Source organism: Pelodiscus sinensis, chromosome 12 (assembly GCF_049634645.1).
Source record: "Pelodiscus sinensis isolate JC-2024 chromosome 12, ASM4963464v1, whole genome shotgun sequence".
Lineage (NCBI taxonomy): Eukaryota > Metazoa > Chordata > Testudines > Trionychidae > Pelodiscus > Pelodiscus sinensis.
The window spans coordinates 8,142,037-8,164,266 of record NC_134722.1 but is presented as its reverse complement, the minus strand read 5'-3'; the positions used below and the strand labels follow the sequence as shown (position 1 = coordinate 8,164,266).

The window sequence follows — 22,230 nt, the reverse complement described above, 5'->3', positions numbered from 1 at the left end:
AGATGCCAAAAGTAAATGAGGTAGCCAATTCAATTATACATAGGTATGTTGAGCAACCTACACCTGTTATCATTAGAGAGAATTTAATCTTATAACTGAAGCAAGAGACTCATTCAAGCAAAAGGGGAAGAAAAGTCTGAGGCTGGGTAATAGGAGAGCGGAGAAAGAATAGAAATTCACTACTGCAGCAGCCTAGTGCTGCTTGGCTATGTTAGGATAATGGATTCAAGGTTAGCCATGGTATTCAGTGTTAATGGAAAATCAGCTCCCTGGCTCCGCTTTGGCAGATGTTGTTCTGGGCCAGATGTGAACAGTGTACATTCTCCACGATGGAGTGGGCCAGAAATAAAATGACCCTAACCGCCTTGCAACTTTAGTACATGCGCTTCCATTGTATGTTTTTATTATAGAACAGTAGTAATGGGGATGGCGAGTGTCCAAAACAAAACAAGCTCCATGTTGATAATCAACCTAGAGTAAAAAATAAGCAGCAGTTTCTAAGAGACGAGTGACCTTTCGGTTTGTTTTGCCAGCAACACTGAAAATCAAAAACCTTACCTTGCCTAGAGGTGTGTTGTCTTTCAGATCTCAAAGGATTTTCCCAGCACAGTAATGGGCTGCAGCTGATTTATATCAGTGGTTTCCAAACTACTGTTTGTGACCCAGGACTGGGGGATGGAATGTCGGGCGCTGGGTCTCGTTGCTGCAGGGGGATCAGGTGACCAGGCCTGTCCCAGCACCGCAGACTGTGATGTGTCCTAGAAGCAGCTGGCGACGGGATCGGTTCCTGGGGGAGGGGGCTCCATGCACAGCCCCCACCCTGCGCACTAGCTCTGCACTCCTATTGGCTAGAACTTGCTGCTGGCTGCTTCTGGGGCGCAGCCTGGTCTGCAGTGCCAGAAGAGGCAGGAAGCTGCCTTAGCACCCCCCTGCACTGGTAATGGGGAGCTGCTGAAGGTAAGCCCCTCTTGCCCCAGCAATGCCCCGCAAAGCCGAAGCCCCCTCTTACACCCCAAAGCTCTCCTCCTTAGCCTCACCCTGGAACCCATACTCTAGTCACATTATGTTGGGTCGCAGCATCAACACATTTTTTCAACTGGGTCATGAAAATAAAATGGAAAACCACGGCCTTATGGGTTCCACGTATTCCTAGAGGGAAGGGATTTCCGTTCCCTTGTATGTGGAGTTAACCTACCTTTCCTCTGCATGGTTGAAAAGAAGTTACTGCTCATGAATGTGGAGAAGATATTATTACTAGATAGGGCAAATTATCTGGTCCAAGATTCTGCTAGTGCACCTCATATTTTGTGAAATCTCTTTTGTTTCCATTTCATACCCATCGTGAGAGTAAAGGGCCTGTCAGTCCACAGTACGTGCAACTAGCAGAATTGCTTGAGATTGGCCAATGAATTGTGCGAGTTAAAATCGCGGTCCAGCCTGAATGTCATGTTCCCAGACAAAACAGGCGAGCAAATGCATGTCTAACTGTGCGTGCTCTTCATGTAGTTGCATATGCACATTGCAGTCCCGGTTTATTCATCGGTGTGTCCACAACGATGTCCTTAACGCCATTCAAAAACGATCTCAGATCTCCAGAAGAAAAACTAAACTGTTTTGGCTCAGGTTCACGACCAGCTCATTGTATCCCATTTCCTGGAGAGTGTCCACTACAGAGAATTTAAATAAGTCTAAAGGGAGCCTAGTTGGTTAGTGCATGTCTGGTTTCAATATTGATCTGAGAGGTTGGTTTGAGTCTTTGGCATTAAGGGGTCTTGAGGGATCAGGGGATAGTCAGAAATCTATTTTGCTGATATATTCATTGCACTTGGAATAAGTCCAGTCTCCTGATGGCAATCATACATCGAAAAAGAAGCAAATGGAAGGTCTAATTTAAATAGCCGGGGCTTTATAATGTGATGCCGGCAGAACCGAGCATCTAATCAAGCAAGAATCCACAGATGCAAAAAAAAAAAAAAAAAAAAGCTTGTCCCCAGTCTTTCATGGAGTATCTCTTGCCTGCATTGGTAAGATGTAGCACATATGTTCATGTCAATTTCCATTTAGTAGCATATTGCTCATATCATATGGTCTCTGCATTAAATTAGGAGACTTGGAAAGCAACTGCGTTTGAGGCTGTGATTTGGAAGGCTCTGGTGAAAAGCTATGAAGTAGCAAGAGCATTAGGATCTTGGGGAGCTTCAGTGGCTTTAGACTGGATAGCAGGCTTAAAACAAAAGGAAGTACAGGTTGAACCTCTCTAGTTTAGCACCCTTGGGACCTGAACGGTGCCAAACCAGAGAATTTGTCAAACCACAGGTGGTGAATATTGCCTAGCAGCATGACCAGCACTTCCACTGCTTACAGGGCTCTTAGAAGATATTTTGGGGTAAATCAGAGCTAAATAACAGCACCAAACAGTGAGAGAGCCAGGACTGGTGGCTGTAAACGAACTCTATGGGACTGTGGGAAACTTTCCCACACCCATGATAAATGGACAGCCAGCTAGCTAAAATCATGCTGAACCATGGATGGTGCCAGATTAGAAAGGTTCAACCTGTATTTCTTCAGACAATGCACAGTCAATCTGTGGAACTCCTTGCCAGGGGATATTGTGAAGCCCAGGACTTTAACAGGGTTCAAAAAAGAGCTAGATAAATTCACGGAGGATAAGTCCATCAGTGGCAATTAGCCAGGATGAGCAGGGTTGATGTCCTTAGCCTCTATTTGTCAGAAGCTTAGAATGGGCGACAGGGGATGGGTCAACTGATAATTACCTGTTGTGTTCATTCCCTCTGGGGCTCCTGGCTTTGGCCACTGTTGGAAGACAGGACACTGGGGTAGATGGACCTTTGGTCTGACCCAGTATGATTGTTCTTATGGATTTGAAGAGGGTCAGATGCTGTCTGGTGTTTAAATGGTGCCTAAAGTAGTAGACCACAAAGAGTCCCGAGTCCATGTACAAAGGCCATTCCCACCCATCCTGGCTAATAGCCATTGATGGACCTAACCTCCATGAATCTATCTAGCTCTTTTTTGAACCCTGCTAACATCCTCGCCTTCACCACATCCTCTGGCAAGGAGTTCCACAGGTTGATTACGTGAAAGAAAGGCCAGGCTGGGGATCATGTGTGACTCTTAACTCTCATCCCATCAACCAATCCTTTTGCTTAGTTCTGAGGGTAGGTCTCCACTGCATGCTTCTTTCACTGGCAGGTAAAATACATACATGGGTAGCCCCCCCAGCACAGGTATAAATAGGAGACATGAGGCATGGCTTGGGCAAGAAAAGACACGTTGAAGCAGGTGGGTATGCACTTGACTACATGGCTCTGAACTCACCTGAGCCAGGCTTCCCCATCTACACAGCTGTTTTTAGCAAGGTAGGGTCCTGCTGCTGGAATCTTTCCCTTCTGCGTCATGGGGAAGCAGCAAAGAAAGGCCGAGTCCACGCCAGAGCCTTTCATTGATACAGGGAGGTACACTCCAGCTTTTCACTGGGGCGCATCGCGATTCGGAGCCTGCCCCGCAGTGCGGCGCCCAGGCAGAACGCAGGTCCAGTGTGTTTGTCAGAGGTTTTCCCACCGTTTGTCAACTGCTCTCTTCTTTGACTCTCATGTAGACCTGGGATGATGAGCTGGAAAGATCAGCAGAGGCTTGGGCCCAGGAGTGCATCTGGGATCACGGACCCACCAGCCTCATTATGTCCATTGGCCAGAATTTGGCGGTTCATTGGGGCAGGTAAGAACTGGAGAGCGACGGGCTAGCGTGCCCGTTCGGTCCACATTTGGGTCTCGCCTTGTGGGACAATTTGGGAGGTTTGTCCTGTCAACGTTTAGGAAAAATAGCTTGACGGGCAGGAAAAAGGGAAGGGGGGTGGGCAGCGGTTCTTTGAAACGGACGCGGTAATGGTAACGTATATCTGGCCTTTCAGCCAGCAGTTCCCAGCATGCTTAGGAAATGTGAACTGAACCCCATTGTGTGGTCAGGCCCGCCGATGGGGGGCGGGGTAGTGGGGAGCTCAAGCAAAGATTGCATTTGCCCCAGAGGCTGGTGATTCTAAGGGGCCTAGGTCCATAGGACCACGAGGTGGTGCTACAGAGCCTCATGCCATGCACTCTGGCTGGGCGTGAGGACTGGCGGGGGAGAGGTGACCATGCAGCCTGGGCAGCTCTAAGGGCTGGCTACCCCAGCCCCACCCCTTCCACCTGAGGCTCCGCCCCTTCTTCCTGAAGCCCCGCCCCTTCCAGGACTGCAGCGTTCTCCCCATGCACACATTGGACAGAGGCCTGACAATCCTATCGGCTCCCCTGTGTATGGTGGATTTACCTGTGAGGCACAGAGAGGAGAAGGGACTTGCCCAAGTTCCTACAGAGACTCAGTGGCAGAGTTCCACTGACTCCAGGGCCCGGACTCCCAAGTCCCCTGTTTCACACACAGCTTGGCTCTCTTTGCAAACCAGCTGGGCCTGACCTCTAACTGTTAGGAATCCTCAGTGTGCATCTCACCACACTTCCCTTTGCGCTTCCCAATGTCTGCAACCACTTTGTGTTTGCTTTTGGATGAGTGCGGAATTCGAGATGGGCAAACACTTTTAGCTTCTGGGCCAAACCTGGGGTGTTGGACCAGGTAGAGATTGTTGCATTTCTGCATCCATGGGGATTGCTTTGCCAGATTGCTGTATGTCCTCAGTGGAAAACAACAGGGGTTCTCTTCCCAGTAGGAGCTGGCAGTCGATGGCACGGTTGGCTCTCCTGAGCATTGTTAGCTTAATGAACCAGGTTGGAGTCTGTCCAGATCAGCAGCTGGAGCTCAGCCAACTGCTAAATTGGAGCTCATTTGGTGCAGATGTTAAGGGTGAATTTAGTGTTATTTGTTAAGCAAATCTTTCCCCTTCCTTGTTAACTTAATAGGCTGGACTGTGATTATGCCCACTGTGAACCTCAGGCTGTGTCTACACTATAAAGAAAAGCTGGAAAAAGATACACAAATTGCAAACCACTTTTCTTTCGGAAGAGACTTTTCCGAAATTTGGCGCATCTTCATGGTGCCAAATTTCAGAAAAACCTCCTCTTTCGGCACATCCCTTCTTCCTTGTACAACGAGGTTTACAGGGATGGTGAAAGAACGTGTCCGCTTTTCCGATTTTTTTTTTTAAGCGGATGCGTTCCTTGGATGTGGCACAGCTTTTCCGGGATACCTCCAGTATCCTGGAAAAGAGCAGCAGTGTAGACATAGCCTCAGTTACAATCAATGGGATTTCTTCGATGTAAGAGTGATGTGATATCAGAATCGGGCCCTATTTTGACAAATTGATGTACGAAAGGAGGAAGTGGGATCGTGGGGTTAACGTACAGGACTGAGAGTCAGAAGACCAGGATTCTACTTGGCTCTACTCCAGCATCCTGAGTGACCTTGGGCTAATCACAGACTGCATAGTCCCATTGAAATCAGTGAGAGAACTGCCATCAAGCCCTCTGCCTCTGTTTTCTCATCTGTAAAATGGGGCCATTAGTACACTCCCTCCTGTCATATTGTGACGCACAATTCATTAATGGTTTTAAAGCACGTTGAGGTCATCAGAGAAAGGTTATGAGGCAAGTGCAAAGTATCCTTGATCGCGACACCTCTGGTTCCAGTTATTTGCTCGTTTATGAGCGTTTGAATGGAATGTGAAGTCCACAGGTTGCTCCATCTGTACCATTAGCTACAGTGGGTGGAGGCTAATGGGCCATTGCACACAGCATGCATGGGGTGTATATATAATTATACTGACATTCACTTTCCCAACATAAGCCTGGATCATGGTGCAACTGTGCCACAAACAGCATTTAAAAGTGTAGTGCCTGCCCAAACCACATCCTCCCAGTGCCTGGTGCACAGCTGCTATGGACATGAGTGTGCTTTCAGACATAATCAATTGTGTAGCAGTAACATAGGTACATGACTTGTGGTTTAATCCATTTGGCAGCCTCTTGCTGATGTTTACTTTCAAAATACAGCCTTCTGCCAAACTAGAAGTCTTTTGTAATGGAGTGGAAAAGTCAAGGGGGCATTTCAGGTCAATGGCTTTTAAAGAGAAAGTTAAACCTAAAAATACAGTCTACTGCAGAATGTCAGATTGGATCCTAAATTTTAAAGTCTCTCATAGTTCTCTGTGTGTCAAACAGCAGAGATTTGTCATTGGCCAAGATATGACGCTGGGTTTTTCTATCATTTCTGACGATCGCTCCATTTCTTAAAGTTGCTGTTCCTTACCAAGGTGGCACCATGTTGCACTATGAACGGATTTTACTGCTTTGCAAATATCCCATGCCGAATTATTGAGAGTTTCATATTAACAAAAGATGACCCTGGTGCATTGAGGTTGGTGGGAACCCTACAGTTGTAGGTAGTGATCTAGCTTGTTGGTCTTTTAGGTACCGTTCTCCAGCCTTCCATGTGCAGTCTTGGTATGACGAAGTTAAAGATTATACTTATCCCTATCCCCACGAATGTGATCCTTGGTGTCCTGAAAGATGCTCTGGAGCAATGTGCACTCACTATACCCAGGTAAGGAAGAGGAAGGAAACATGAAATCCCGAGTCCTCTGTCAGTACTTGGTGTGTTCCCTCACACCCCATGTAGCCCATAGAGCTCTCTTAGTATTTATTTTATTCACCAGTAATGCAAGACATCTTCAGGCCTCTATCCTGGGAGACACTGACTTCAGCAGTTAGCAAAAGGCTTGAGGCCTATGAACTTTGGCTCAGTCACCCCCTAAATTTTGGGGAGCTGGAAATAAAGTGTGTTGGGGGAATTTTGTCCATAATGACACCAGCCAGGCTCAGGGACGTGAAGTAACTCCACTTTTTGGATAGAACCTCTGCAGATGTCTGACCACAAGAGAGCCATGGCAACATATTAATATACGATAACAAATTAACCTAATTAATATACTAATTATATACTAATGAAGGCACTTCAGTATTAGTAGGGTGAGGAAATGAAAATAGGTCAGAGAGGTGAAACCTCTCCTGAATATGCATTAGGCATAGTGGCTCCATCATAGTATATTATAAAAGTTATCCCAGTCTGTCTGCAGGGATGGGGGGAGATGGGGACACTGGTCATTGTGAAAATATATTCTGGAAACTTGAGCAAATGTGTCTCTTGCAGCATTTTGGTTTTTTTTAACATGCCTGCTTTATGCTTTCAGATCGTTTGGGCCACGACAAACAAGGTTGGCTGCGCTGTAAACATCTGCAAACAGATGAATGTTTGGGGGGAAATCTGGGAGAATGCCGTCTATCTGGTCTGCAACTATTCTCCTAAGTAAGGATGATACAATCTGTTTCTCTCCCCTCCCCTCTGCACGCCAGCACTTACAGCTGCACCCTGACAGGTTGCCCAACTAATAGAGAGTTGGGGGCAGAGATTTCTGGAGGAGTGGTGGATTTATTAAATATTTAAATTGTGGCAGTACGTAAATGCCAACCAAAGTGGGGCCCCATTATGCTAAGTGCTATACAGACCTGCAGCAAGCCACCATCTCTGTTCCAAAGAAGTTACGTAACTCAAGCACTCATATTGAATCAGTCCTGGGCCAGACTTCTACTAGACGTAGAAGCTGCATTTGTTCTAAGAGTTTACATGTATCTGTGGCAAGTTTCTAGTAAGAAGCGCTGTCCGGGTTACAGAGCCAGTTTCTGGAAAGAGCTGCAAATCGACATGCATATATATGCTAATGTTGTTTAATATGTAATGGGCAGGCCCTGAAAATCTTTGTGCTGCGTGAGACACAAAGCTGCTTCGCCCCAGAGAGCTTAGAGTTTAGAAAACCGTTACAGAAAGGCAACACCACACGGAAATATTTGGAAGAGAAGACGATGTATTCATGAAGGCACTTTGACTGCAGATCCCATTGAGTTCAGCCACGGATTAAGATGGGGGTGGGATGCAATTCTTACTGTTTGCGGTGAAAGCCATCGGAGAATTGTGTGGGTATTTAGACCAACAATAAGCCCTTCCCTGCCCAGGAGATGCTGAGAACCTTTGGCTCCTAAGAAATGGAATGGGATTTGAGGAGACTCATCGGCATGCAGGATTGCACTGTAGTGTCCTGCAGACCTTTGGGAGAAGGTGGAATTGCTTTGCATATCCCCCATTCAGGGCTGCAGTACGGACAAATACAGGCTCTTGTGGAGTTTCTTCTCCTTTCAAGGCTTCAGTATGACCCTAGCCTTGTGAGTGGGGACCACGCAGTGGACAATTACTAAGAAGGTGCGATTCATAGATCACACTCTTTGGATTCTGAAAGCTCTAAACCTTTATAATATACAAAATCAGAAGGGGAGCAGGGGCAGAGTTTTTCTTTTTGCAAAGCCAATAATTTCTTGAGTGAATAAAATTGATTTAATTCCACTCAGCTAGGCATGCAGTATCTACATAGGATTTTAATGTAAAAGTAACACACACACACACACACACACACACACACAGAGCACGCCATGCACCTCTCTTAAACAGGCCTTTTAGAAATGAAATGAGGTGAAATGTTTGCTTTCAAGGAGCAGGCTGCCGGTGCTGACCTTTTGAAGTGATATGTGAAAGAGTTGCCTCATATTCAGTCTGTAGTGATTACCACAGCAACTGTGAAGAATGCTGCTTGTGGCCTCAGAGGCAAAACGGAGGGGTTTTTGAGTCATTGGAAAATGGGAGATGAGGCTAATGTTCCTAGACACGTTGTCTAGAAACATCGGCAAGTTGTCTAAAGCACTCACCACGGCTGGGATTTCTGGTGTCTCAGGCCGAGCCCTGTGTGGGAGCCGTTCCCAGTGGAAAGCGGAACAGCTTTTAAATGGAAAAGAGCTGTATTCCAGGCAGCGTGTGTCGTTGCTGGACTGATCTGGAGAGCACAGAAATGGTGGTAGATGTGTGGCTCTGGCCTTGAGGAACACACACGAGGCAGCCAATGGCACAGTACCAGTCTGCGACTCACCAGTTGTGAAGCAGAAGGGAAAGTGTTGTACTGGGCTGTTTCCCCTTGGTTTGCTGAGTTATCGCGAGAAAGCCGCCGAGATTGCGTGTGCATGGAAGGAGAGACACAGGGGACCCCTTTCTATATTTACACCCATCTAGCAACACACAAGCACAGGAAAAACATTCATTTCCCACTATTCCTCAATAGCCTGAGGCTTCGGGGTTCAGGTTTCAGGCACAGGCCCTGCAAGCGAAGTAAGAGAATTGTTTGTGTGGCATGGACGCTATTCAAAAGAGACCCATTTCTCTCATGCTTTTTCCAGGGGGAACTGGATTGGAGAAGCGCCCTATAAAAATGGCAGGCCCTGTTCTGAGTGCCCACCTAGCTACGGAGGGAACTGTAAGAACAACCTCTGTTACAAAGGTAGGTGATCGATATTTCTCTCGGCTCAGTGCCTTATGGGAAAATGCAAATGAGCTCACCTGTTTTGGGGTTTTTTTTCTGTGTGGTATGGAAAAATGGGAAAAATGTTCCTGGGAACTTTCATGAAAACCAGTTCCAGATGTGTGCGCTATTTAATCCTCCATTGTTAACTCGGAAATGCACAGAACCCGTATTCTAGGCCAGGGGTTTTCAAACTGGTTTTCTCATGACCCAGTTGAAGAAAATTGTGGATGCCGTAACCCAGCACAATTTGACTGGAGTGTGGGCTCCAGGGTGGGGCTGAGGGTGAGAGCTTTGGCGTGTAGGAGGGGGCTCCACCTTTGGGGAGGCCAGGGCTGGGGCAGGAGGGCCTTCTCTTGAGCGGCTCCTGGTTAGAGTTGCCAGGTGTCCGGTTTTCTACTGGACAGTCCGGTATTTGCACCGTCTGTCTGGTAGAAAAATTCAGAAAATACTGGACATGTGCAATGTCCGGTATTTTGTGAATTCCCGGCCGGGCGTCGGAGGGAAGCCTGGCGGGGGTGGGGGAGCGACTGGGAGGTGGGACGCGATTGGCACTGGGAGCCCTGTGGTTGCACGCAAAAGCCGGGTGGGGCGGGACAGGGGCCGGGACTCCCAGTCCTCCCCTCCCCCCGGCTTTTGCACGGGATCAGAGACTCCCAGCGCCAATCACAGCCCCGCCTGTCAGCTGGGAGCCTCTGGTTGCGAGCAGATGCCGGGCGGGGGGAGTGGCTCCCAGCCCCGCCCCTGCCCGGCTTCTGCTGGCAAGTAAAGGGAGCGCCTGCCGGGGGCGTAGCTGGAAGGACTCCGGCTGCGGCCAGTGGCTGCTCCGTCCCCTCCGCCAGCTCTGCTTCCCGCCCCTCTCCTCCTGTCTAGCCCCGCAGCCCCCCCCTTGCCAGCTCTGTTTCCCGCCCCCCTCCCGGCCAGCCCCCCACCCTCCCAGCCGGTTCTCCCCCCCCCCCCCCCCCGGACAAGCGTGTCTGGTTTTTTAGCGGGGTCTACCTGGCAACCCTACTCCTGGTCAGTGGTGCAGCGGGGCTGCTAAGGCCCCAGAAGCAGCCAGCAGCAGGTTCCTAGCCAATGGGAGTGTGGAGCTAGTGCTCGGGGCAGGGGCAGTGGGGCAGGTCCCACTTAGGAGCTGGGCCTATTGCCGGCTAATTCTGGGGCACAGCACAGTCTGTGGTGCTAGGTCAGGCAGGGAGCTGCCTTAGCTCCTCCATGGGTCACCTGATCCCCCTACAGCAACGAGCCCCAATGCCCGACATTCCCATTGGGTCGCGACCCGCACTTTGAAAACCGCTAGGAGAATGTCGGAAGCAGCACTTAATGATCCATTTCTGCTGGCAGGCACTGGTGTAAATCCAAAGCGACTCCATCAGTTCAAGGACATTTCTCTGGGTTACCTTAGTGTAACTGAGACCATTCATTGGCTTGTGTATGTTTTAGGTATAAGCAACTCCACCCTCGCTTGGTTTGCTCTATAAATGGTGCTCTATTTAGTGAATGAAAACTTTTATTAATTCGAAAGCCACCAATGAAATCGCTTGTACCATTTAAAGTAGAAGAGGTATTGGAGCTGTGTCGTCTTTCTTTACCTCTATCAGCCCTTTGCTCTGGGAAGGAATGAGCCTGTTTTTGTACATGAAGACAAATTCACTAGACTTGCTCAAAGCAAAGATTTTGGGCCAAAATCAATGTGGTGCTTCATGCTTAGTAGCCCGAGCCATAAGGAAGCAAACATATGCTGTCGATATCCAAAGTGAGAGTGGTATGCGAGCGCTCATGGTACAGCCGGAGGGAGAAATTCCTCTAAAAGATGAGTCATCAGTTTGTTGGAATCATTTCTCTCTTCATTGCTGTACTGTATATTGGAAAGTGAGAGTTTGCTAGGACAAGCCCAGGTGAGTGGATTTAGCTAGTGCCACATTGGAGCTTTTTTTCCTTAGCCTGCACTGCAATTAACACCCCACAACGGGCCAGCTGATTTGGGTGTTCAGTGCTCGGGTGGTGAGTCTGTTTAATTATAGAGTAGACGTCTGAGGCAAGCTAGAGCCCAAACTTTGGGCCATCCCACCTCCTAGAGCAGGGGTTCCCAACCTGGGGTATGCGTACCCCCAGGGGGTATGAAAAGCTTGTCAAGGGGGTACGGGGAATCTTTGGTAAATAACTAGATTATCCTAATTGAAATATTCCAAAGTAGTAGTGTTAGTGAAAAAAGTTGTGGATTCTAGAGTCTAGAATTTATTTCCTTTCATATTGAATAGGGGGTACGGGAAGGTTTACTAAAAGCCAAGGTGGTACAGGGATCGAAAAAGGTTGGGAACCCGTCCTAGAGCCTGGGGTCAGATGTCTGCACTGCAGTTAACCTTCCCCACAGCCCAAGCCCCATAAGTCCAACTCACCATAAGCCAGCCACGGTTCTCTAACCGCAGTGTAGATGAGCCCGCCGAGGGCACAAAAGTATTAACGCTGCAGCAAGGTAAGGAGAAATGAGCAGTGCATGACAGAAGGAAGCTGTGATAAGGATGGGGAAGGTAGTTTTGAGGTGAACGCCCTGCGTGAGAAGTGGAGAGCATCAACCACCTGAGCACTTAACGAGTGAGGGTCCTCTCTTGACAGGTGTCTGGTGAATATGTCTGACTGTCTTAGAGTACTGACCTTTTTCTACCGAGTAAAAGTGTTTTTAAATAGCATGATAAATAATAGTAAGATTTCAGCACACCCTCATCAGCATTGTAAGTGACAGATCACTTCAACCAGTTATTGCTTAGTTTTTTAAGCATTGCTTTAGGTGCCAAGGAAATGAATGGTATGAAGCGAAGATTCCTTTCCTGGTACTTTACCCATACTAGAAGATTGGTCTATTCTGTATTTAACTTTCATTTTGTTGAGTTTCCAACTATTTAGAAATAGATCTTTGCTAAACCAAACAATAGTCCACGAAATATCAGTCCTGCCACAGCTCATCTGACTTGACTATTAATGCCAGGATGTTGTTTTACCTTCCCCTCAATAAGATGACCACTACGTACAAAAGCCTGAGCAGGATGAGACTAACGAAGTGGAGGTCCCACAAATTACAGAGGAAAAACACATGTGGGTGCAAGAACGGGTGACCAAACCCACTAAACCAACTAAGACCAAGAAAATCACCAAGACATCAGACAATTTCATGAGTAAGAGCTTTATTTGCCTTCCCTATTCTATAAGCTTTTAAATACTTCCATAGGAGTATGGATGCAGAATAAGATGCCATGAGGCCTCTAGTGCAAAGCTGTGTTGAGAGCCAGTTTGGCAAATGGGAGGGAGGATAAAAAGTAGAAATGTGGGTCAAGATTTTCAAAAGCATTTTTTGGATGTCTTAATTTTTGTGGTGTCCAACTTTTGAGGCCTGTTCATTCAGACAGCCCTGAAAAGTAGGCCTCTCTAAGGCCCGTTGGGCTGGACACCCAAAACAGAGGCATCCAGAAATTCTAGTCTAGTCTGGTTCTTCTATCACACTCATCGTCTTTCTGTCTGAGCATCTTCCACTAGTTAGCACCTTTACAAAATCTTGTCTGTGATCACAGATTATATTCCTATCCAGGCACTTTATTTGTTCACGATTTACTATTTCACTCGTTTGAATATTCTAAGCGCAGTGTTCATCACCTTGATGTTTTTGCTGGGTTTTGTCCAGCAAGAAAAGGGGGCACTGGTTTTGTTTCACAAGGTCTCATGAAATATTCAAGGAGTTGATAGTATCTCTTCAAAGGTTTTCTAATCATTAATCCAAAGAGTGATTTACTGCAAGTGTGCGTTGCCTTCTCAAGTCTGTCTACAGGAATGTGGGTAGCCTGTAATTAAGTGGATGATGGAAGTGCTGAGTACTGTCTTTAGGCGGTAAATTCAAGATGTCTGGTGTCAGGTGTTTCCTTCAAGTTAATATTTGCAAAGGCACCTGTGTGATAAGGAATGGCTAACTTGGCCATGTGACTGACATAAAACTGCTTCAGGTTTACAGTCCTGAAGTTATAATAATATAATATAATATATGGAGATATACCATCTCATAGAGCTGGAAGGGACCTTGAGAAGTCATTGAATCCAGTCCCCTGCCCCCACAGCAGGACCAAGTACCATCCCTGATAGATTTGTCTTAAATGGCCCCCCACAAGGATTGAACTCACAACCCTTGGTTTAGCAGGCCAATGCTCAAACCACTGAGCTATCCCTCCCTCTGAGCTCACTACTGTTCACTACTGCATAGTTATTCTATGGTAAGAATTCAGTATTCCCACGCCGATCTTTTGGAGACCACATCATTTACCCGCTGACTACTTATCTCCATGGCAGTTTTTATCTTGTGCTCTCATCTCTTATGCCTCTCCCTTTTTCTTTTCTTTTCTAGCACAGGTCATTAAGTGCGATGCCAAAATGAGGGACAAATGCAAAGGATCAACATGCAACAGGTAGTGTGTTATCGGTTTTTGCTGCTGTGAACGTGGAAACGGTCACCTTAAACCTGCCTGACTGTTGCAAACATGGAGCGGGCTGAGTTCTATTGATTGTGCTCCAAATCCCATGCTGCCTAACTCCCTATGAAAATGTCTTTCATTCTTCTTAATACAAATTATTCGGTCAAGTTTAGCAATGAGGTGACTCAATTAATTTGCTGCTCGAAACGGTGAACGGTCATAACCTGGAGTGGGGAACTTTTTGAGGTTGGGGGTTGCTGACACCCAGAAAAATCAGTCGGGGGCCACACACAAGTGAGAAGCAAAAAACCAATCAAACAACATCAACAACAAACCTTAAAGCTCCCCAACTCTCACTCATGTGGCCCTGGACTGCGAAGTAGAAAGACATTCCCCACATTCCCCTCACACACCAGAGCCAAAGAGGGCCCAGGCTAGTGGATTTTGTGTGCTCCAGCCCCACAGGGGGACAGCGAGGGGACTGGAATGCTTCCCAATGCTGGGGGAGGGGCTCCGAGTCCTGGGGGCTGGATCCAGACAAACAGGGAGCCACATCCAGCCCCTACCCCTGACCTGGAGCTTACAGGTGGTCCGCCCCATTTAGTAAACCTTAGCACAGTCATTTTTGCACTCCTCTTGTGTTATATTCCCATCTAACCTAAGACCATTAATTTGAAGTTTGTCCCCACCCAGCGGGTCACGAGCTCTGGGTAAGATCTCACGAAGATACACTAAAGTTTATTGCTTGAGAAAAAACCCCAAACCCACAATGTCAATATTGATCTGAGTCTCAAGGGAAACGGTATTAAAAAACGTGGCTGTTTTGCAGTGCTGGTTTTCAAAGGACTAGTTACATGACACTAATAGGGTCACTATTAAATGTAGGAAAAGTCTGACTCACATTTTTCACTCACCACCACATATATCTCTCCGTTTAACTAGGTATCTGTGCCCAGCTGGCTGCGTGAACAGCAAGGCAAAAATATTTGGAACGTTCTATTACGAGACGGTAAGTACTTTATTATGGCTGATGGATGACATTTATTGGGATTTTAATAGAAAGAATATAAACGGAAAACGCCGGCAATTCTAATGTAACACAGCTTTTCTGTCCTTCCATGTTGGTGTTGCAAATCCGTATTAACTTGCATAACAAAGGTAATCTGCATTTTCCCATCTATATGATAAAATGAGTGCTGGAAAGAATATCTACTCAGCATTTGATTTGGTTTTGAGTGCCCTCTATGCCCATGACATTGAACGGAAGTTGAGAGCCCTGTTTTACTTGCTGGGAGTGCATGGCGTCTTTCAGAGTCTGTCGCAGTGCCGTGAGCTTTTGGGTTGGAAGAGAAACTTTATATTAGAATTACTTCTCAGGTTGGTTCACAGGAATGCTGGCTTTTTATTTTTAGGATGGCTCATTGAATCTTGAAGCATTAAAATATTTTATAATAAAGTAGGTTATCAATTTTCTGTCAAAACTGTTTTTGATTAAGAAAAAATGGGGGTTTGCTTAAACAATTTTGTATTTACAAAATGTGCCTGTTTTCTGATGAAAATTTTTTATTTTTTTTGTAATGGAAAAAAAGCCCCAGATATATTGAAGCTGAAATACAGCTGCAGGTGCCTCATGGAAGTTATAGTTCAATTGCTTTGTGCTCCTATTCTTCTCTATGGCCTGAGCTTCTCTCTGGACTCTGTCTCCCATGATGCATCACAGCCATCCAGCTGTTGTGGTATACCACCTCTCCTTGATAAAGAGTTTCCAGCTGAAATATTTCAGATTTGTCTTTTTTATTAAAAAATACAAAATTACCTGGGGGGGGGGGGGCGCATTTTCAAACCAGCTCTTCTTATCTTTTACATTTAATAAATTTTAAATATTTTTTAAACAAATCCATGTTTGTACTTAAATCAAGTAAGGCTTGAAATAAAAATAAATGTGCATGTGCTATAGCAGTAAATTTCAGTTGACTGAGCCCAGTGTGGCATTTCTTCAGTAAATATAAGTCGATATAGACTCCAGCTGGCTTTTAAGTATTTCTTTCACATATTTATTCATGATTTTTTTTTTTTTTTGCTTCAAACTATTTAGGAAACTTGAGTTTTAAAGTATTATTTGTTCTGTCCTTTCCAGTCATCCAGTATATGTCGTGCTGCAATCCATTATGGCATCTTAGATGATAAAGGAGGTTTGGTTGACATTACCCGGAAAGGGAGGTCGCCCCATTTTGTCAAGTCTACAAGAAATGGCATTGAATCTTTAAGGTAATTCTTCCCTGAGAAAATATAACTCTATGTGTGGAGGACTATGACTTGCACAATAAATTGTTGTTCCTCACTGGACACTGGTGGCAAACAATAGAGAAATAAGTTGTAGGGGAACTGTAGTGCACTTATGTGTGAAAGGCCAATGAAATATATCTGGGCATTTCTTGTTTTGTTTTTCAGTAAATATAAACCTTCCAATTCATTCATGGTTTCCAAAGTGACAGGTAAGTGCAAATGTCCTTTTTGTCATTATAAGGTTGAGAAAAACTCAACCGTGCTGGAGTTTAGTGGAAGACACGGACTTTGTCATTCCAAACGCATGCTCCTTTAAAAGTCTTCAATGGGCAAAGCTTTGTGCAGATGAGGGACGCTTCCTATTCATGAGTAGAGCAGGCTGGGAAAAACAAAAGCGGCATTTTTCAAAACATTTCCCCCCCTTTTGCAGCCCAATGGAATAATGCCCCAGCCAAGGGTGACTATATTTTCCAAGAACACAGGACACTGTATGGGTCTCCCCATCCTCCTTGTGGGGCAAGCCTAAGACACTCCCCCCCTCCAGGCAGGAGTAGCTCAAGCCTCTCACCCAAGCATCCCATTCTCTCCTAAGCCCTCCTTCAGGTAGGACTTAGGTGAGTAGCGCCACACATGCTAAATAAGGTGACCATCTCGCCCAAAGACTGGGGCTGGCAGTATTTCTTGCCCAAGCCCTACTTTCTCTGCCCCTTCCCCATCCCCTCACAGGGATGCAATTGCTGCTTACCCCTTCCCACACATTCCTCCACCCCCGTCCCATTTGCTTTCACCAGCTGATCATGTTGGCAAGAGCAAATTGGACAAATGTCCACTTTTTCCAAAGAAGGGGCTTAAAAAAGGGACCATAGCCAAAACAGGATGTATGGTCACCCTGCTGCGCAGCTTAAATACAACCTAGCTACGTCTACACTGGCCCCTTCTTCGGAATAGCCATGCTAATTTAGAACTTTGGAATAGGAAATGCGCGGGGGATTTAAATATCCCCTGCGGGATTTAAATAAACATGGCTGCCGCTTTTTTTCCGGCTTGGGGAAAAGCCGGAAAAGAGCGTCCAGACTGGCGCGATCCTCCGGAATAAAGCCCTATTCCGGAGGATCTCTTATTCCTACTTGAAATAGGGCTTTATTCCGGAGAATCGCGCCAGTCTGGACGCTCTTTTCCGGCTTTTCCCCAAGCTGGAAAAAAAGCGGCGGCCATGTTTATTTAAATCCCGCGGGGGATATTTAAATCCCCCGTGCATTTCCCTATTCCAAAGTTCTAAATTAGCATGGCTGTTCCGAAGAAGGGGCCAGTGTAGACGTAGCCCCTATGTTTTGGTTTGTGTTACCACGAGCGGATTTTAGGGTGAAGCCTCTGGCAAGTGGAAAGTTAAAAGTGATACTGTCAAGTCGTTTAGACTCAGAATTTGATCAAAAACCTGCCAGAGAAACTCCTCGGGAGTCAAAAACATCTGTAACAAAATTCCACCTCTCCGTGTCTCAGATATTATTTGCTTTAAAAAGCCATAGTCCTCGGAAAAGGATTTTCTAGTAATTTTAATAGATCTCCAGCATAAACCCTAATAAAAACATCTCTTCGATGCAAGCTGTTTCTAATGAAGACCTGGAAGTTATTCTTCTGGCTGCACCAGCTGGGCATGCATCCTGTCAGATGTGACGCATGACTAAGGCTTCTGTTTACTTCACGGGCACCAACTATTTGGCCTGATTATTCCTCTCTGTTGCTTTCCACAGTGCAGACGCTGGATTGTTACACCACCGTCGCCGAACTGTGTCCATTCAAAAAGCCAGCAACTCATTGTCCGAGGTAAGCTGCATACTCCAAGTATGATGCTATTTCTTTTGATCCTAGACCTAAACTATATCGGATTAACTGGGATAAAGGTTTAAAAGAAGAGCTTTTTCAGCATCCAAATCAATGTACTACAGGCTGAACCTCTGTGGTCTGGGACTCTGTGGTCCAGCAACCGGCCCGGGGATGTTGCAGGACTAGAGCCCCGGTGGCAGATTTGGCCAGTGGCTCAGAGTGGAGCCAGCCGGAGGAGTCAGCAGATTCTGCTGGGCACCAGACCCTGCATCTGGCACAGCAAGGAAGCCAAGAGGGGGTGGAACTCGTGGAGCAGTGGAACCTGCAGCCAGCTGGGTCACCGCCAGGAGCTTGGGTGGGGCTGCCGCGAGCTCTGGCAGGGCTGCTACAGTTCATGGGGCAAGGAGGCTGGGGACAGGAGCCCAGTGGGGAGGCTAGTACTTCTCCCTCCCCCAGGTCTGAGGATGCCGGACCAGGGAGGTCCAATCTGTATATGAATAAAATGACCTGCTTTCACAAGCATGGTTTTCACCTGAGCATATCATCAGCGCTGACATAGGGACACACAACTGGAGTAAAAATCCATAGTTTGGTGGGTTTGTTACTGAGTTTGTTACATGCTTCAGTAATTCGAGAAGCTCTGAATATGAGACCCCTTCAGACTGGCCTTGCGATGTGCATCTGTAATGCACACACCTAGTGTGGTTCACTGTCCCATGCAGCGGCACCTAGACCACAGCGTCAGATAAGAACAAGTGACCTCTACAGAGTGGGCTGAGAGCCAGCTGGCTTTTAGCTCCGAGGGTAGCAGCTGCTATACAAAGCTCCAGAAGTCCCAGGTTCAAATCCGTCTTGCGGCAGTTACACATATGCAACTTTCCATTCTTTGTTCATTCACGTGCATGTGCCATTTTGGGATGCGGGCACCTATGCACCCAAAGGATAAAATTTACCTGCACAGAACTTTTTTTCCCTCTTGTTTCTAGCAGTTGTGTGCACGAGTGGTGATGGGCAAACAACTCCATACGCAGGGCTGGACACAAGGATGGAAACACTGCTTGGAGAATTTGGCCCAATGGTCTTGTTTTATTTAGTTATAGTTACTATCAAGTTTCATCTGAAGGGGAAAAAAACCAGGCAGTTGCTGTCACCTGCTAACCAGATGCAGGGCCCCTGAGGGCTTCCAAGAGCTCAAGAATGCAACTTGTTTTTCTCTTATTTCTTGATGTAGCAAATAAATGTGCAAACATTGTTTTTCAGGGTTTACTGCCCAGCCCACTGTAAAGCTGAGCCAGCATACTGGGCGCCAGTCTTTGGCTCTAAAGTTTATGCAGATGTGAGTATTTCACTTTCCTGTATCTCCCCACAGAACAAGGAGACTATAGGGGGATGACCAGATCCCCATGGCTATTTAAGAGATTCATATTTCATGAATTAGGAAGGTTGGAATTATATACAGTCCCTATATATGACCGAGAAGTACTCTGTGTTGGCCCCTAGGATGGAAACGTCACTTGCATTAGTTGGGTGTATTGATTACTGCTCTATAAGCAGTAGCTTTATAGAGTAGTTGGTAGAGCTCCCGTCTGGGACTCTGGAGATTTGGGTTGCATTCCCATTTCTGACACTGGCTTGTTCTGCAATCTTGGGAAAGTCACTTAACCTCTCTTGGGTTTTGCCTGTAAAATGGGGATGACGCTTGTCCACCTTTGTAGCGTCTATTGAGAAGTACAGATGAAAAGCAAAGAGCTTTTATTGTTACATTTGTTATATTATTACTTGACATAGTTGGCAAATATAGATTTCCCCCTGGATTTCTGCAAGTAGAATATCTTTTGTGAGCAGTCATCATGGAAATGAAGTACGTGGGTGGGTTTTTGGAGGGAGGGCTCTGCGAACAGCTGTAGAGTTGACATGGATGGACAGAGGCAAAATGACAAAATATAACCTACTGCACAGAAATGCAAAGGGACGTTTTTTGTCGCCACTTTTATGTGTTAAAAATCCACTGAAAATAGTCTTCGTATAGATTCCTATTGCTCTTACAGCTCGGTCTCCTCATGGGGAGAGGTGCAAACCTCTTCTCACACTGCTGAATTGTATCAATTCTTTCTAAACTTACACCTGAAAAGAGAGTTTTCAAAGTTTGGTTTTTTTGAGGGGGGAGCAGCAGATGCTGGGTTCATTTTTATTCATTAGGTCTATTCAGTTCAATAAATAAAGCAAATGGGATTAGGGATTTGTTCTAAAATTCAGGGACCTGGTGGAGAATTTCCTTTTGCTTTGTTAGAGGACTTTTGACTTTTTTTTTACTTTGTAGTCACAGGCAGCATTTGGAAAAACACAGAGGAATTTGATATCGGTGCCAGTTTTGGTTTGGCCTCAGAACTGGCACATGGTTAAATAAGATTGTCCCTGCAGGGTCCCAAGAATAACAATTTCATTGGGCAAATTATCAGTTAATTAACTGATCAGAAGAACCTCGTGCAAACATTTCAGTTGTTTATAGTGATCTATGAATCCAGGTTAATTGCCATCATATGCCAGCTTTCTGTTTGCTCTATGATTCCATTGCCTGTTTAAATATATAATACGCCAAAAATGGTCAATTGTGATAATAAAATATGACATTTCTAGAACACCTTTCCCCCCAGATTCTTTCCAAAGAAGCCAAGGAATTTATGCAGAAATTTTTTTTTGGCTATCTCTGAAACACCGTCACCATGGCATGTGCTTTTTGTGTGTGTATTGCATAGACAAAGGAGTGGGTCATTTTTAGGATTTAGGGGGCCCTACAAAGTACTATTAAGCTGGTGCCCTTATACCTGATGTCTCTGTCTGTCTGTCACACACACACACACACACACACACACACACACACACACACACACACACACACACAATTGTAGCTCACAAAAACTTATACTCTAACACCCTAATAACTTTGTTAGTCTTTAAAGTTCCACCAGACTCTTTGTTTTGGCTGAAACAGACTAACATGGCTACCTCTCTGAAACAGTAAGTTCAGAAACTGACCGTACAAAATATACCCGGGGTTGGCAAATGCCTGTTAAATGGCTTTATTACCACTTGAATGGCTCTTCCACAGGTTTGATGTTCTGCTAATCGGTTGGGCAGGCTTTTCCACTTTTAAGTTAACTGGATCTTCTCTGGAGGAAGCAGAGACACAGAACAGGGATAGGAAGAGGCGGTAGGGTGGACATGAAGACCGAAGGGGCCTCACGTTTTCATGCGCCCTACGCAGCTGCGTATGGGGAAGGACATCTTTGTAGAATCATAGAACACTAGAACTGGAAGGGACCTTGTGGGGTTATCAAGTCCAGTGCCCTGCCCCCATGGAAGGACCCAGCACCGTTTAGACCAGTGGTCCCCAATGTTTTGGGGCTGCCAGGCGCCCGGGGGTAGGGCCACACATACGCCGCATGCCTGGGGGGGGGGGACTCCACGCATGTGCTGCACGCCTGGGGCGGGGACCATGCATGTGTCGCGTGCCCGGGTTGGGGGCTGCGCATCCGCCAGGTGGCCGGAGCCCGGGGCGCAAGAATGGCTCGGGCCGGCCCTGGTCACTAGGTACGCTCACATAAATACCCCGGTGGGCATCATGGTGCCCATGGGCACCTCGTTGGGGACCACTGGTTCTAGACCATCCCTGATAGATATCTGTCTAACCTGCTCTTAAATATCTCCAGGGATTCCACAACCTCCTTAGGCAACTTATTCCAGTGTTTAACCAGAGAAGAAAACTGCATCAGGACAGGAAACAGATTAAAATGCTACCCAGTAGAAGCAGCCTGGACATTTTTGGTGGGACGAATGTGGCTGTCCACACTAGATCTGAATCAGGAAGATGGTGAAGAATGTCATGAGAACTTAGAAGGTCATAAGTGCTCAAGACCTCAGTTTCCCATCTGATTGGCTAAGACGTCAGTGAGGCACCAGTTTAGTACTACCATCTCAGTCCTGCATAATGTTATGGTTTATACTGACTCAGAGACACTAGGGTCTTGGGTCACAAGCCCCAAAACTTGCAAAACTCTGGGTTTAGGATTATATAAATGGGGGCATGGAATGTGATTTGGAAGCCAAACAATGCTGCTCTGGAAAGGGTTTGTTAGATCTCCTTTAGACTAGTATGTCAAAAGCAGTGGACAGGACCAGGAGCTAACAAGGAATGCGTTGATAGTTTAGGAGTGTTAGCAGAATGGTGGGAAAAGACAGGACTAGACTGGGAAGAGAAGAAGA

At 46.3% G+C, this 22,230-nt stretch overlaps 1 protein-coding gene across 2 annotated transcripts in view; it reads left to right on the top strand.

Moving 5' to 3' along the window:
* The window catches only part of CRISPLD2 (cysteine rich secretory protein LCCL domain containing 2), a 49,083-nt gene that overhangs the window by 10,708 nt on the left and 16,145 nt on the right, over positions 1-22,230 (top strand). For both annotated transcript variants that reach the window (XM_014580769.3, XM_025178612.2), the window contains exons 3-13: positions 3,620-3,738; positions 6,417-6,549; positions 7,196-7,311; positions 9,282-9,382; positions 12,418-12,576; positions 13,791-13,851; positions 14,800-14,866; positions 15,995-16,125; positions 16,309-16,352; positions 17,895-17,967; positions 19,228-19,303. In XM_014580769.3, coding sequence (XP_014436255.1) covers positions 3,620-3,738; positions 6,417-6,549; positions 7,196-7,311; positions 9,282-9,382; positions 12,418-12,576; positions 13,791-13,851; positions 14,800-14,866; positions 15,995-16,125; positions 16,309-16,352; positions 17,895-17,967; positions 19,228-19,303 — 1,080 coding nt within the window. The remainder of the gene's footprint in view (positions 1-3,619; positions 3,739-6,416; positions 6,550-7,195; positions 7,312-9,281; positions 9,383-12,417; positions 12,577-13,790; positions 13,852-14,799; positions 14,867-15,994; positions 16,126-16,308; positions 16,353-17,894; positions 17,968-19,227; positions 19,304-22,230) is intronic.